The sequence below is a fragment of the Mauremys mutica genome, chromosome 1 (genome assembly GCF_020497125.1).
Source record: "Mauremys mutica isolate MM-2020 ecotype Southern chromosome 1, ASM2049712v1, whole genome shotgun sequence".
Lineage (NCBI taxonomy): Eukaryota > Metazoa > Chordata > Testudines > Geoemydidae > Mauremys > Mauremys mutica.
The window spans coordinates 53,794,006-53,811,128 of NC_059072.1; the positions used below are offsets into that span (position 1 = coordinate 53,794,006).

At 43.5% G+C, this 17,123-nt stretch overlaps 1 protein-coding gene across 1 annotated transcript in view; it reads left to right on the forward strand.

Annotated features, from left to right (window-relative positions):
• Positions 1-1,316: 1,316 nt before the first annotated feature.
• PNPLA8 (patatin like phospholipase domain containing 8) overlaps positions 1,317-17,123 on the forward strand; it is a 69,396-nt gene continuing 53,589 nt past the window's right edge. The window contains exons 1-5 of the mRNA XM_044994618.1: positions 1,317-1,505; positions 4,450-5,660; positions 6,058-6,207; positions 11,125-11,276; positions 14,534-14,628. Of these exons, the coding sequence (XP_044850553.1) occupies positions 4,539-5,660; positions 6,058-6,207; positions 11,125-11,276; positions 14,534-14,628 (1,519 nt within the window). The 5' untranslated portion in view covers positions 1,317-1,505; positions 4,450-4,538. The remainder of the gene's footprint in view (positions 1,506-4,449; positions 5,661-6,057; positions 6,208-11,124; positions 11,277-14,533; positions 14,629-17,123) is intronic.

Consider the following 17,123-nt stretch of genomic DNA (forward strand, 5'->3'; position numbering starts at 1 on the left):
GGTGGTATAATTTGCAGACGGTACAAAATGACTCAAGACAGTTAAGTCCAAAATTGACTGCAAAGAGTTACTAAACTAGATGAGTGGCAACAAAATAGCAGATGAAATTCAATGTTGATAAATGCAAAGTAATGAACACTGGAAAACATAATCTCAATTATACATACAAAATGATGGGATCTAAATTAGCTGTTACCACTCAAGAAAGATCTTGCCATCATTGTGGATGGTTCTCTGAAAACATCTGCTTAACGTGCAGCAGCAGCCAAAAAAGCTAACAGAATGTTAGGAACTGTGAGGAAAGTGACAGATAAGACTTCACAAAATATCACAATGCCACTACGTAAATCCATGGTACGTCCACACCTTGAATACTGTGTGCAGTTTTAGTCACCCAACACAAAAAAAGATATATTAGAATTGGAAAAGGCACAGAGAAGGGCTACAAAAATTCATGGCTGGGAAAAACATGTCACAGACCATAAAATCTGATCTACTCCATGGTAAGGAGCAGGGCTGCGGCGGGATCCCCAGCTGGGGAGAAGTTCCATATGAGAGGGATTAATAAGACTGGAACTTTTCAGCTTGGAAAAGAGATGACTAAGAGGGGCTATGATAGAGGTCTATAGAAAGTGAATAAGGAAGTGTTATTTACTCCTTCACATAACACAACACTGAGGTCACCCAACAAAATAGGCACAGGTTTTAAACAAACCTAAGGAAGTACTTTTTCACACAATGCCCAATCAACCATGGAACTCGTTGCCACAGAATATTGTGAAGACCAAACTGTAACTGGGTTAAAAAAAAAATGAGATAAGGTCCATCAATGGGTATTAGCCAAGATGGTGAGAGATACACCCCCACACTGTGAGTACCAGAAGCTAGGCCTGGGGCAGGGGATTGGGCACTGGACAAATTGCCCTGGTCATTCCCTCTAGAACACGGGGCACTGCTAGAAAACAGGCTACTGGACTAGATGGACCAGCCGGCTGACCTAGCAGGGCGAGTCGCATGCAGCAGAGCCACCCGGGGCTGCCCGGTGGGCCCAGCCGCCCAGAGCCCGGGGTTTGAGGGCGGGCAGCGAGGCTGGGGTCCTGCGCTGCGAGACACACTCGGCGGACGAAAGGAGCGGGCGCGGCGCTTGGTGCCGGGGGGCGTCCAGCAGCCCCCGGACTCACCCGCCCGGCCAGGCCAGGCCCGGCGCCGGGTCCGGGGCGGGTCCCTCACGCAGCGCGGGGCGGAAGGGACGACGCGCACCGCCCCCCAGCTGGTTCCGGGGCCGGCGCATGCGCGCTGTTCTGCCTCCGGTTCCTGCCCGTCGCTGTGTTGTTGTTTTGAGCCGGTCTCCAGGCCCCGCCGCCGTGAGGGACCCGCCGCGGCCCGCGCGCCAGGGAACGGCCCCGGCAGGTCGCGGGGTCTCCTCGGGCTCTTGCTAGAGAGGGGGCGGGGCCATCGCCCAACAGGGGCCACCGCGCGCCGGCCTGGGGCCGGCCCCCCCCGGGGTAAGTGTCAGCGGGCTCCGCTCAGCGCCGGCCGGGGCTGCGCCGCGCTCGGCACACGCCTGAGCGGCTCCCCGGGCGTGTGCGCGTCTCGGGCGGGCGAGGGACTGTGCCCCGCGCGTCTGGGGAGGGGCGGGTGAACAAGCGAGACTGTGACAGGCCTGTCTCGGGGTGGGTGTATCCGCGTGTGTGACACTGGGTGTGCCCTGCCCCCACCCCACATGTCACACTGGGTGTGTGCCCCGGGTGTGTCCTGCCCCCCCACCCCACATGTCACACTGGGTGTGTGCCCTGGGTGTGTCCTGCCCCCCACCCCACATGTCACACTGGGTGTGTGCCCTGGGTGTGTCCTGCCCCCCACCCCACATGTCACACTGGGTGTGTACCCCTTGGTGTGCCCTGCCCCCCACCCCACATGTCACACTGGGTGTGTGCCCCGGGTGTGTCCTGCCCCCCACCCCACATGTCACACTGGGTGTGTGCCCTGGGTGTGTCCTGCTCCCCACCCCACATATCACACTGGGTGTGTACCCCTGGGTGTGCCCTGCCCCCCACCCCACATGTCACGCTGGGTGTGTACCCCTGGGTGTGTCCTGCCCCCCACCCCACATGTCACACTGAGTGTGTATCCCCCTCTGCCCCATGTGTAACACTAGATGTTTATACCATATATGGCACAGTTTACGTACATGTGTCCCATGTCACTGGGTGCCTGTCACTTTGTCCTGCCTTTGTGTGTATCACAGCATATAGACCATGTTTATCTTGTGTGTGTGTGTGTGATGTCACTGTGTTTATACTGCATATTTGTGTTCTGTATGTGCATATGCCATGGATCTTGTCTTCCCTATATCATGTACGTATCTCTCTGTGCTTATACAGTGTGTGTGCCCTGTTTGTGTGTTATGGTGCTTATATCATCAGTGAAAACAACGAGGAGTACTTGTGGCACCTTAGAGACTAACAAATGTATTTGGGCATAAGCTTTCGTGGGCTAAAATCCACTTGATCAGATGTGTGGAGGGGAAAATGCAGTAGCAGAAATATATACACAGTACATGAAAAGATGGGAGTTGCCTTACCAAGTGGGGGGTCAGTGCTAACGGGACAATTCAATTCTCAACAGTAGAATACCAAGGGAGGAAAAATCACATTTGTAGTGGTAATGAGGATGGCCCATTTCAAACAGTTGACAAGAAGTGTGAGTAACAGTAGGGGGAAATTAGTCTTTGTAATGACCCATCCACTCCCAGTCTTTATTCAGACCTAATTTGATGGTGTCCAGTTTGCAAATTAATTCCAGTTCTGCAGTTTCTCATTGGAGTCTGTTTTTGAGTCTGCTGTTCAGTGTCCAGGGAGACTGAAGTGTTCTCTGACTGTTTTTTGAACGATATAATTCTTGGTTTCTGATTTGTGTCCATTTATTCTTTTGCGTAGAGACCGTCTGGTTTGGCCAATGTACATGGCAGAGGGGCATTGCTAGCACATGATGGCATATATCACAATGGTAGATGTGCAGGTGAATGAGCCCCTGATGGTGTGGTTGATATGATTAGGTTCTATGATGATTTCCCTTGAATAGATAAGCAGACAGAGTTGGCAACGGGGTTTGTTGCAGGGATAGGTTCCTGGGTTAGTGTTTCTGTTATGTGATGTTTAGTTGCTGGTGAATATTTGCTTCAGGTTGGGGGGCTGTGTGTAAGCAAGGACTGGCCTGTCTCCCAAGGACTGGCCTGTCTCCCAAGGTCTGTGAGAGTGAGGGATCGTCCTTCAGGATAGGTTGTATATCCTTGATGATGTGCTGGAGAGGTTTTAGTTGGGGGTGTAGGTGATGGCTAGTGGCGTTCTGTTACTTTCTTTGTTGGGCCTGTCCTGTAGTAGGTGATTTCTGGGAACCCTTCTGGCTCTGTCAATCTGTTTCTTCACTTCACCAGGTGGGCATTGTAGTTTTAAGAACGCTTGACAGAGATCCTGTAGGTGTTTGTCTCTGTCTGAGGGATTGAAGCAAATTCGGTTGCATCTTAGAGCTAGTGAATGTCTTGTGTTCTTGTCTGTGTTTGTAGCATGTATTGGGTATGTGATAGCTAAGTAGCACCTATGTGTACCTGTCACTATGTTTATACTGTGTATGAATGTGTGTACATGTATACCATATCTGTGTATTCTGTGTATACATAGTCTATGTATCTGTGTGCTGTGCATGTACATCACTTACGTGTCTGCAGCCATGCATCTCAGAATATGGCTTCTTGAGCTTTTGCAAACCGTGTCCTGACTACTTATGCCAGTACTCACAAGAACAGAGGTGTTAAATCCTGATGTTTGGGCCAAATTCTAGTTGGAGTAATAATCTGCCTGCCTGAATTCTTCCTACAGTTCCAGCTGGTGCAGCAGCTTTCGTATAGTATTTTTTCAAACTGTTGCATTTCACTCCAGAAGTGACGGTTCTTCAATGGTGTGTTAAATCTCGGTGTATAGGTTGTATGAGATTTATAAGATTCAGGACGAAAGGTATTCAAGATAATATTTTTATTGGTGGAATGTGCTGGATTTGCAGTCCTAAAGTGTCAAGTCAACTATTTATTCACAGAACACATACAACATCTTGACTGGAAAAATCATTTTTAGGGATGACATTTCCATGTTACCCTGGGTCTCTGCTCACCTGTTTATTAGAAACTGTGTGGGGGCTACCTTTTGATTTCCTATAAGCAAACAAATATTTTGAGTGACTTTGGTTGCTGCTTATTGCCTTGGGGTGTATTTAAACTAATAACCTAAAGTGGGAAGGTTCTGCATGTCATTACCAAATACTCTGAGCAATAGAGTACCCCTAAGAACTTATCTCATTTGAATATGTTTGTTCCCTATTTAAATAGAGAACTAAATTGTATTAATTTGTAAACTACTCTTAATCTTTATTTTAATTAATGTTTCTCCATTTCAGGTAACATCATGAAGTGTGACTTTTTTGAGATAAGCTTTCTGGAGTGAAGTAAAGAAGCAACATATGAAAGACATAAATATTTATAAGTAATGTCAGTTAATTTGCCTTTAAATGTATATTTGTATCTCCTGATTAACACAAGAAGCCTTTGGGGGAAGCAGAGAAACAAGCAGCTGTACTACTTGTGTAGACCTAAACTTTATTGGAGGATTAGTCATGGTATTCCACTTAGAGTTTTTCATACAAGCAAAACTCAGTGTAAATGGACCAGAAGCAAAACACTGGAGTGTAGTAAACACATTTATAGCCATGACTTTTTGTATTATAGAGTTTCTAAACATAGCACTTCTTCTCCCAAGGGACTAACAAAAGTGAATAATCGTATGTCACGAATTAAGAACACTTTCGAATCTGTTTCAAAGGCTGTTTCTGGCACTCACAGTGAACTGGTTGCACGAATAGCTCGATTCAAGCCCAACTCTGGCATATTGGGGAAAGCATTTGAAAATAATGTTCAGGAAAACAATCTCCAGGTAAACCTAGAAAATGATAAACGAACTACATGTGCTGGAACTCAGGGAGATTACAACAATAGTCAAACTGTAAAGAACTTTGTTCACGCAGATGCAAACGCAGAGTCTGCATTGATAAGTAGAAGTGGCACTAATCAAGCTACTTTAAAAGATTCTGTAGATATTAAAAACAACCTTTTTCATGTAAGCTACTTCACTACAAATTTTGGAGAGACTTACAACTTTTTAGCAAATCATATCAACTGGTACTTTGGCACTAATACTGTTATGGATCAGGAGAAAAAAGGAAATGCTTTTCTACAAGACTCCAAGAATGAACTCAGAAATAAACTTGATTCACCAGAAAGTGACATAATGAGTAATGAAAATAGGATGAGTTCAGCAGCCGCTTTAATTTCTGCTGCTGAGATTCAAGATGCTGAAAAGACAAATACTGCTCTTCCAACTTCCACTAAAAAGAGCATTGCAAGCTTCCTTTCATACCCTAGTAACAGTGTACAAGCTTTTGTAGACAGTTATGTAGGCAGTCTGGTCCCCAAGTTGAGATCTGAGACAAAAGCCGCCTCAGAAGATAAATCACAAGAACGCAAAGAGTCTTTGAAAGATGAAGAGGATGGTGATAAAGAGATCAAAACTGCAGAAGGGAAAGAAAAGCGTTTGTCTCTTCAGAGAGAAAAGGCAAGTATTTGCTTAGTATTTACAGATACTGGGTTTTTTAGCTACTATATTTGTCAGAGGCATGTTATAATGTTATCATTTCAAAGCTACATTGAAATCTCATCTGCATAGGTGAAACATTGAACCAAGTTATTTGAAGGACTGTCACTGTGAGCCGGATCTATAATAGGCTCTTCTAATTTATGTAAATGAAGAACCAGAGATCAGTTAAGTAAAAAAACCCAAACAAACAAAAAACCACCTTTCTTGAAGCCTGTAGTGGTATTCTACTATAAGCCATTCATCTCTTCTTGGAGTAAGCTAAGAAAACAAAAATTTTGAAAAAGTCTTGTCAAGTTTTGAATATCTCTTCTTGGAGCATTTCATATTCTTAATATACATATCTGTTTATCTTTAGATTATTGCAAGAGTGAGTGTTGACAACAGAACACGGGCTTTAGTTCAGGCCTTACGAAGATCTTCTAACCGAAGAGTCTCTATCAACAGGATTGAAGAACTGACTTACCATCTTCTGGAATTTCCAGAAACCAGAGGAGTTGCTATTAAGGTACAAATCATTTTCATGCTCAACCTATCAATTACAGATAGATAATAAGTACTTATGTAATGACAGATGTTTTATCATAAAATAGATAAATGTATAATCTATCATTTTGTTTTTTCTTCTTAAACTGTTGTATCTTATACTTGTGCTATGTGAATATCTTCAATTTTTTTATTATTAATGTATTACCTCCAAGAGATTCATATGTAAGCCATCATGATTGGCAGTTAATGTCTGCTTTGGAGAAAACTTTGGACTTTTATTTTCCTATATGTTAATTGTTAAGGAATTCTTTAGTTCTCAAAGCAATACTGTGTACAGTGCCATAACAGAACCCCTATCCTAATTGAGGTCCTTTGTGTGCTCCTGTAATACAAATAATGAATAGCAGTAATAAACCCAATAGACTGTTCAGTACGACAGAACAGAAACTTTTCTTCATACAACTAAAATAAATTGAAGGCTTTTCCTGTCTGAGAGAGCCTTATTTTGTCTTAATAAAACACCTTAGATTTTGGCATTGTAGTCCATAACAAACTAAGAATACCATATCTGTTCAAAACAAAAGGAAGAATTCAGGCAGAATGGCCCAGATCCAGAAATGGCTCAGATTTAGTCATTACTCTGATGCACAAAACTCCCACTCACCCTTCCCCTAACCCTGTAGGCATCCAAACTCAGTAGGTGCCTAAGTTTCTGTCTCTGGGCATGTGTACCACTGTGTCAGGCAGACTTCCAGATGCCTAATCTCACACCTAAACCCCAGCACAAGTCGCAAACCAGGTAGAAACAGGTGTTCCCCTGCTTCTTGTCTACAGGAGCCTGATCCAGAAGGTGTGCTCATAGCACCCTTAACTCCACACAAAATGGCATGGGGGAGAAGGAGGCTACCCTTATAACTAGTACCCTACTAAATTCATGGGCCATTTTGGTCAATTTCATGGTCATAGGATTTTTTAAATAGCCAGTTTCAGATGTTGTAACCATGGAAGTCCTGACCCAAAAGAGGGTTGGGGTGGGGGAGGGTCACAGAGTAAAGGGAGGTTGCCACTTTTTGGGGGGCAGGGCTCACGTTATGGGTGGGTGACCGCCCATGATCAGTGGGACACCATGGTCCATCCCGCCTCCTCCCAACAGCCAACACAAAGCCTCTTGAACTCCTGAGCAGTAATAGTGATGATGAAATGCTAAGGGAAATTAGAGAGGCTGTTGAGCAATAGTCAACATGGTTTCTGTAAAGGAAAATCGTGTCTTACTAATCTATTAGAGTTCTTTGAAGGGGTCAACAAACATGTGGACAAGGGGGATCCGGTGGACATAGTGTACTTAGATTTCCAGAAAGCCTTTGACAAGGTCCCTCACCAAAGGCTCTTACGTAAATTAAGCTGTCATGGGATAAAAGGGAAGGTCCTTTCATGGATTGAGAACTGGTTAAAAGACAGGGAACAAAGGGTAGGAATTAATGGTAAATTCTCAGAATGGAGAGGGGTAACTAGTGGTGTTCCCCAAGGGTCAGTCCTAGGACCAATCCTATTCAATTTATTCGTAAATGATCTGGAGAAAGGGATAAACAGTGAGGTGGCAAAGTTTGCAGATGATACTAAACTACTCAAGATAGTTAAGACCAAAGCAGATTGTGAAGAACTTCAAAAAGATCTCACAAAACTAAGTGATTGGGCAACAAAATGGCAAATGAAATTTAATGTGGATAAATGTAAAGTAATGCATATTGGAAAAAATAACCCCAACTATACATACAATATGATGGGGGCTAATTTAGCTACAACGAGACAGGAAAAAGATCTTGGAGTCATCGTGGATAGTTCTCTGAAGATGTCCACGCAGTGTGCAGAGGCGGTCAAAAAAGCAAACAGGATGTTAGGAATCATTAAAAAGGGGACAGAGAATAACACTGAGAATATAGTATTGCCCTTATATAAATCCATGGTACGCCCACATCTCGAATACTGTGTACAAATGTGGTCTCCTCACCTCAAAAAAGATATTCTAGCACTAGAAAAGGTTCAGAAAGGGGCAACTAAAATGATTAGGGTTTTGGAGAGGGTCCCATACGAGGAAAGATTAAAGAGGCTAGGACTCTTCAGCTTGGAAAAGAGAAGACTAAGCGGGGATATGATAGAGGTATATAAAATCATGAGTGATGTTGAGAAAGTGGATAAGGAAAAGTTATTTACTTATTCCCATAATACAAGAACTAGGGGTCACCCAACGAAATTAATAGGCAGCAGGTTTAAAACAAATAAAAGGAAGTTCTTCTTCACGCAGCACACAGTCAACTTGTGGAACTCCTTACCTGAGGATGTTGTGAAGGCTAGGACTATAACAATGTTTAAAAGGGAACTGGATAAATTCATGGTGGCTAAGTCCATAAATGGCTATTAGCCAGGATGGGTAAGAATGCTGTCCCTAGCCTCTGTTCGTCAGAGGATGGAGATGGATGGCAATGAGAGAGATCACTTGATCATTGCCTGTTAGGTTCACTCCCTCTGGGGCACCTGGCATTGGCCACTGTCGGTAGACAGATAGTGGGCTAGATGGACCTTTGGTCTGACCCGCTATGGCCGTTCTTATGTTCTTATGAGCCCAGAGATGGAGAGGGGCAGGGCGAGGGGTGCCCCAGCCAGGGTCTCTTATTGTGTGCCAGTCTTCAGCTGCTAGTCCTGGCAGGGCTGTGGAGGGACAGGCCTTCCTCTTCCCTTGCATGGGCCACTCCTGGGGCTCGGTCAGATCCACCTCCAGGAACCTCCCCTGGCTGCACTAGGGGAGGGGCAGAGGCCCTGCACGGGAACAGGAAGTCCCATTCCACCATAGCCTGTCTGGGACTAGCAGCTGGAGTGTGTTTCACGTTAGAAGACCCCAGATGGATCGTCCCCAGTCCTGCCCCTCCCCTACAAGAGCTCTGCGACTGTGCTGCCTTCAGAGTCCAGCTCACCAGAGCCCAGAGGTGGGTCTGACTGGCCCCAGGAGCTACCCCTGCAGGTAAAGAGGAAGTCCTATCCCTCCCCAACCCAGCTGGGACTAGCATCTGGAGCCCAGCACATGGTGGGAGTTCCCAGCTGGGGTACCCGCAGCCCTGCCCCTCCCGTACAATAGCTAAGTATCATGGGTGAGATCTGATTTCACAGTCTGTTATGCCTTATTCAAAGCCATGAATTTGGTAGGGTCATACTTATAACCCTTAGTACAATGTATAGGGTACTCACCAGGATTTGGGAAACCCCAGTTCACTTCCTCCCTCTGCTTGAAGAGAACGGGATTTAAACAGGGGATTCCTGCTTCTTAGACGAGTGCCTTAGCCACTGAACTACAGTCGTTCTGTCTCTCTAGCCTAATGCATATTTAATTGTTTATCCAAGGTGAAACAGCTTCAACAGGAGACCCACATCAGAATAGCCCTGATAGATGGGAAATCCCTGTTCCAACCCCTCTTTTGATCCAGGCCAAGGTCTCCCACATCCTGCAATGAGTACCCTGACCACTGGGCTAAAGGTTATAAGAGGGAACTCCTTCTCTTTCACTTCCCACCCAGACCCACTGGCTGTTTTGTGTGGAGTTAGCCAGGGGCCGCTGCTGTTCTTTCAAGAACTGGCTTATACACCTAAGATACCTGATTCCAGCAGAGGGTTCCCAGCTGTGCATTCCAAGCAGTGATAGGTATGTAGGCAGTGGGTATAATAGGTGTGTATATAAAAAGTTCAGCATTCTTCCAGTGAGCAGCTTGGGGAGGTGCACTGCCTTTCCCATTCTCCGGCTGGTGTGGCTTAGGTCAGCCCTGAGTTTGGGGCTGCTGGGGCCGCCCCGTGGCTGGGCTGCTTCGGCTGATGTGGCTGGGGCTGGCCCATGGCTCGTGTTGGTTGGCCAGCACACCTCAGGCTTGCCCGGGGCTGCTTGGGCTGCTGGGGTCAGCACAGTGAGGCTGGGGCTGCTCGGGCCAGCACAGTTGGAGCTGGCCCGGGACTTAGGTCAGTTTCCTGGCGTGGTTGGCGCTCAAGTTGGTCAGCCAGTGTGGCTCTGGGCTGGCACAGCCAGGCCGGCGTGCAAGTAGGCCTGCTGTCACAGCTGGGACCAGTCCGGGGCTCCTCCAGTGGCGGGGAAGGGAGTTTGGGGTTCTGATGGGCCTGGAGCTTTTCTGGCTGTGCGAGGCAGGACAGGGGGTGCCTGAGAGCTCTGCCTCAGGGGTGGGGTGGGGCAGGTCCTCGTGTGGATGGGGCAGAGCCAGGTGGCACCTGAAGGTGCCCACCCGCTGCCCAGGGGTAGGTACCTTCCTCCATCCCAGAGATTGCCCCCTCAGGGACTTAGGAGCCTGGGCCTAGGATATTCCCCTCACCTCAGTGTCTGATATGGGCTAGCTTACGCATCTGCTCGCTGAGCCTGCTGGTTTTTGTGCATCCTATTTTCAGGCACCTCTCTGTCTCTCTCTCCATGCATTGTATAGGGAGCCTAGGTGTCCGGCGCAGGATGTGCTGATTCCGGTGTATGGCTAGGTGACTAGAATTCAGGTGTTGCAATGCTGAGCATTGCTATGCTTAAGTCCCTTTTTGGATCTGGGCCAATGTAATTACCTGAGTTGCTATTTGGCTAGTACACCAAAATTAACACCCTAACTCTAAAACCCCTGTAGCTGTAGTTGTAATAGATATTAGAAGTTTTTAACTGTTTCACCCTGGATTGTTGCATTGTGATATGGTGTTTCCCATGAATACACAAGACACATGGTATTGGACTTTTTCCTCCCCTCCCCACCCCGAGATTGTAAATCTCCTTTAAAAAAAATAAGCTATTTTTTATTTTAAATTAAACTTTGCATTTAAATTTAAATTTTAAACTAGTAAATTAAAGGTGGAAGTTTTTTGGTATTAACACTTAGTCTAAATACAACTTTTTTCATTTCAACTATAGGAAAAAATAATTCCATGCTTACTACAGTTGAGACAAGGAATTGATGAAACTCTTCATGCTGCTGTTATGGAGGCTTTGGCTATAATTGGATATACAGATCCGGTGAAAGCCTGGGGAATTCGAATTCTCACTATTGATGGAGGAGGAACAAGGTATGACAGAAACTCTTTATCCCTTTGTAAACTGCAAATGTAGGTAAATTTGCAGTCAAACTCTAACCTCTAGAACCTGATCATACAAACATTTGTGTGTGTGCTTAACTTTACATGCGTGCTTGGTCCTGTTGATCCCCCAAGATAACTCACCTGTGTCAAGTAAACTATGTACATAAGTGTTTGTGGGAATCAACCCCTAGTTTGTTTATGGAGGCAAGTAAAGGAAACAAATGTAAGATTCTTGTTGTAAAAAGTCTTTCTGTTCTTAATTTATGATTGATCTTAATACTTCTGGTACCTGAGATTAGACAGTCTAAAAAAATTAATTTAGTTTTTTTAATCTTAAAGGGTTCCATTGTGCATTATCCTGTTTAGAGTGCGGTAGTTGCTAATTGGTTGGAAGAATCAGCTTACAAAACTTCAAAATTGGTATAAAATGAAAAATACCCTCCTTCCCCCACACTTCCTGCACCCATCGCTTCTCAGCTGCACAGGGTGGGATCACTGTCCAGGGAGCTGTCCAGGGAGCTGCTCCCCTATCTACCCAATCCTGTGTATCCAGACCCCCTCATACTCAGACCCTCCCACCAAGCCTCACTCTCCCCCCCCCCCACCCCCGCACCCAGAACCCCCCTGACGAGCCCCACTCCCCCTGCACTACCCCGACAAGCCACCCACACCCAAATCCCAACCCTGCCGAGCCCCAACCACCTGCACATAAGCTCACACAACAAGCCCCTATGCATCCAGATCACCCTGCACCTGGATCCACCACTGAACCCACACCCAGATTGCCCCACACAGAACCCTCTCAATGCACACCTGGATCCCCCCCACCCTAAGCTCCTTCACACTTGGATCCTGCCTTGCTGAGCCTGCCTGCTCACAGTGATCTCCCACCTCTGTGCAGCCAGTGACCTGTGTTCCCCAATGCCAGGCTGGAGCTTCCACATTTATTTGTCAAATAAAATTTGCAGAATTTTTCAGAATTTTAAAATATTGTGTGCAGATTTTTTTTTTCCCAGAATGCCCTCAGGAGTAAAATTTCTTCATTCACATCAAAGGCAGTTATTTAGGACTAAGTCCATGCCAAGTTTTAAGTTCCAAAACTATCCTGTTTTGGTTACTTGAGAATATAGAAATCATTTTTTTTCTTTTTTAAAGGATATGCCTTGTCACCCCTTTAGCATAACTACAAAGCTACTCAGCTGACTTTTGTTAATGTTTTCCTAAAGAAAATCACCATTTCACTTAGAGCATGAAAACTTCAATGCAAAAGGAAAAGTCTTGAGACAGTTGACATGGTGAAAATAGACTTTATATAATGCAATGGCTCTTTTCAATCCTGTATTTCAGTGGTTCCCAAACTTGTTCCGCCGCTTGTGCAGGGAAAGCCCCTGGTGGGCCGGGCCAGTTTGTGTACCTGCCACATCCGCAGGTTCGGCTGATCACGGCTCCCAGTGGCCGCGGTTTGCTGCTCCAGGTCAATAGGAGCTGCTAGGAGCAGCGAACCGCGGTCACTGGGAGCCGCGATCGGACGAAACTGCGGACGCAGCAGGTACACAAACTGGCCTGGCCCACCCCGCCCTGCCAGGGGCTTTCCCTGCACAAGCAGCGGAACAAGTTTGGGAACCACTGCTATATTTAATTTATCTAGCAGTGATAGTATGCTCTAAACTTGACAGATGTTTGATGACAGGGTTCATTCCACAAGGAGTTTACATTCTAAGGACTGTTACTTCAGCCCTTTCTAGCATGAATAAGACTTGTGGGGTCAAGCTTAATTCAGACAATTGTAAGTTGCTGTGATGCTTTGGCAGAGGACCCATGAAGCCTGCAGCTTGTGGTCTCCAGATCATAAAAAGATAGCAATAGGCTCAGTCTTCATTAAAAATGGAAATGCCAGTGTAGTTTGAACAAAAGACACTCACTTTTCTGCTTTACAATTATACAAATATTTGAATATCTGCATGGTTTTATTATTTACAAAGAGACCAGATTAACTATATTAGAAACGGAAGTCTTTTATGTATCCATAGAATAGATATACATGAAGTGGGTGTGTATATTTTTTCATGACATCTTGCCACGTTACTTTAATTCTGCTCTAGAGGGATAATCTTCAGGCTGAAAAGTTGTTTCTTCTTATTTATTCTTTAGACTCAGTGGTCAGAGTGCCAAGGGAAGTGCCAGTTGCCTTTTTGGGGGAAATCTGGCTTCCTGCCCACTAGGACCTGAATTTATTTTGACAACCAACAGCATAAAAATTATAAAGCTTCCTTCAAGGATTAGTTTCTTTTAATCACTATCATCTTGTCTGCTTTTTGAAACAATGAGCTATAAAGGTGAATGACAACAGATTATTTCCCATTTTCTGAGACATTAATCCTACCCAAATAAAATATTCTAGTTTTTGTACTCAGTTTTAATTTTCTCAGGGCTTTACATATTCACTATGCAGCCTTGACTTTTTTTCCCATGAGTTAGATCTGTGCAGTAGAAACTAAGTTTCTGAAAACAGGGGACTAAATTTCTACTGACTCAGTATAAAATTATTTGTAAATCCTTTAATTTTCCAGTATTTAGATACTAAAACTTGTAGGTCTCTTCATATTTTAATTTTATTTTTTGTGGTATGATTTCTAAAGCGGGGAAATAGAAAATTTGCAAACTTAATTTTATTTGGTGCCTTAAGGCAAATCTGCAAAATTCTTCAACTTTTAAAGTAAAATTTAAATGCATTTTCTTATGTAATCAAAATGTAAAATCAGTTTTATGGTACCCATTTGTGTTTCATCCACTGATATCTTAATTCTTTTACTTTAGTTTCCAGATAATAAAAGTTAGAGATGGAAAGTCATATTAGATTATCTGCAGGATTTCTTCCTAGGGGAAACTTTCTAGACAGGTTTTTAAAAGTGACTATTCATTTTGAGTACCTTAATTTGGCTTGATTTTCAGAATGTACCGAGCACCATGGAGCACTTCAGGCTCCTTCAAGGGCTCTTAACTTAGGCACCCAAAATCATTAGTCACTGGTATTTAACCTATACCTTTCCCTTTCTGATTGCATCCTATTACTCCTCATTATAATTGTCAAACTACAAAATTCCTCTTCCTCCTTTGTATTAAAATCTTGTAGACTTATTATTTCCTGTCTTAGTTGTTGCATATTCAAACTGTATACATGTTTAGCTCTGCGTAAGACGTAACCAAACTACCATTCTCAGTGATGTTGCTTTAATATGTTTCAGGGGTTTAGTAGCACTTCAGACTTTACGTAAACTAGAAGAACTTACCGGAAAGCCCGTTCATGAACTTTTTGACTACATTTGTGGTGTAAGCACAGGTAATTAGTATTCACTTTATGGATTTTTATGTGATGAACTTAATAAAAGTAAAAATAAGAAAAAATCTTGTTTTTGAAAAATTGTTTTTTCCCTCAGGAAAACAACTCCATCATTATAAATGTAAGCCAGTTCTTTTGTTGGGGAATATTTTAGTTTTTGGTAACCGGATGCAACTTTGAGAAGTTTGCTTTTGTATTTACAGCATAATTTAAGACCTAGGTTAAATGGCTATAATTTTTTGCCAAGTAGAATTGTAGGTGACACAAAGAATGCTCGTTTATTACCACGTGATTTCAATCTAATTTTATGTTGAGCCATCAAACTATGAGAGGAATTAATTTTTGAAGAAATAGCTCTTTAACACCTAGCTATCAAGATATTTGGTGTCCCATAAATACTGATGAGGAGTATTGCAGGTTTTGAGCAATACCACAAAGGGTCTATAGAAAAACAAATGTAACAGATGCAATAATATTAATATGTTATGTACGTACAGCTTCTTTTCCTTGATATTTAGCAGGTTTCTTGGGTCTTGCTGTTTTGGAAGGGGAATTGAAATCCACTATCTCTTTGACATCACATTCCAAGATGCTTAATAGATACATAATTTTATTGATGTTGTTCATAATTGTTATAAGGTTTGAATGACTAAAAATAGGCACCTCAGTATAGAAGACAGTACTTGTTGATCTGATTCTACATTGTACACACTAAAAATATATAGGAAACTCAATTATGCCTAATAGAACTTATAATTTTTTTAAATAAAGGGGATACTTTTTGCACAGAAAAATTATAAAGAATCTGTATCTGAATGATTGTGAGAGAATTGGTAAGGCTTGTCATGAATATATTAATATGTCAGCACGATATGTATTATGATTGTGTGTAAATATTATTACCATGGCTGGATGTTCTTTTTAAACATGCTGTTTCTTTAATAAGTGAGTGTCATGGTAAATATACTTGTAATCTGGGTCTTTTTTTAAAATAGTGTTTTAATTTTAGCTGTTTTCCTCCCTATGTCCAGGAAAAAGCCTTGCTACTTGTTGAGATTCTTTCCTGTATATCAGCAGGAGTGGGGCTCTAGACAGCAGATGTCCAAAGTGCCTAAAGAGACAAGGCTGAAGATGTGCAGTGAATTTGAGGCTAGGAGAGAGGAAGCAGTTGTGCTCCTCCTCTGAGTTCTGGCAGCTTGTGGGAGGGGGCAGATAAGCAGTTTCCTCTGCAAAAGAGAGAACCATCACAGGGTGAACACCAATTACAGAGAAGTGCTGAGCTCCTATTCTTCCTCTTGTCCCATGCCAATCTGCTATCCTGGCCTGCTTGTCGCTACTCCTCTGGCAACCATTTGATCTGCCACCCACTTGAAGAGGATACAGCACCTATGTTTCCCTCCACTCCTTGTCTTATCTTCCCTCATAGAATTGGTTTTCCGTCAACCAGCCTCTTGATCTCCCCTTATAGTGGTCTCCACTGTAATCATCTCATTCTTGGGAGGTGGTATTTCTCACTCAAGCTGCCATATTATGTTAGGGTGGGCACCAAAGCTTCTTTGCCCATCCATATGCTGTACATCTTAAGCTACTGTTCAAACAGCAGTGTGTTTATTTTCAGGAGCTCCTGCTACTACCCCATGTATCAATTTAGAAAACAACCTCAAGAGGGGAGCTTATGCTTCTCTCTAGAAAAGAAGAAAGGTTCCAAAACCGTCTTAGTATAACAGTCTTTTTAAAGGCCAAAACTGACCAATTAATCACCCTAGTGTTCACTTTTCAAAAAGTGATGTCAAGCCTGTAACAATGTAATACTATTAAGGCTGATGTAAGTGGTATATTGTAGGTTACAACACAATACAGCTTAGGTTACACAACCATATACTTCACTTTAGAAATTTAAGTACCTCATTTCTCCTGCTTTATATATCTCTTCCAATGTAATATGTTCCCAGACTATGTTAGCAGGCATGATGACTTGAAATATTACAGTTTGACTTTCCATGAGGAAGTACTGAGTTGAATCATAAATATTAGAGAGAACTTCCAGATCTAATAGGCAGTTTCAAGTAAAGGCTATTTATTCATGTCTGAATACTGGTGACATCATAGCATAATTTTTGGAAGCCTTCTTAACCCATCCCTAACTTCACACACTCAGCTGACATCCCATTTACAAAATGAGAGAGGAAGGCTCCAATCATTTGGTCATTATTACAAACACCATCTTCACCCAACATCCTAGACATTTTATATACATGGAGATCAGCTGACTGCACAACAAAGAACCAGACAGACTATCCACTAATATCGGGCCATGGGAGATCGAGCGTCCAATGGACAAAGAATTTCCCAAGTGCAGACTGCCATCTATCCATCTCCTCGCTGGTCATCTCTTACCATGAGGACCCCACACCATTCATTCTATAATAACTTTCTCAAGGTTATTTCCATCTCTACTCCTGATGTAACCAAAGTACACAAGTTTGCGCCTTTTG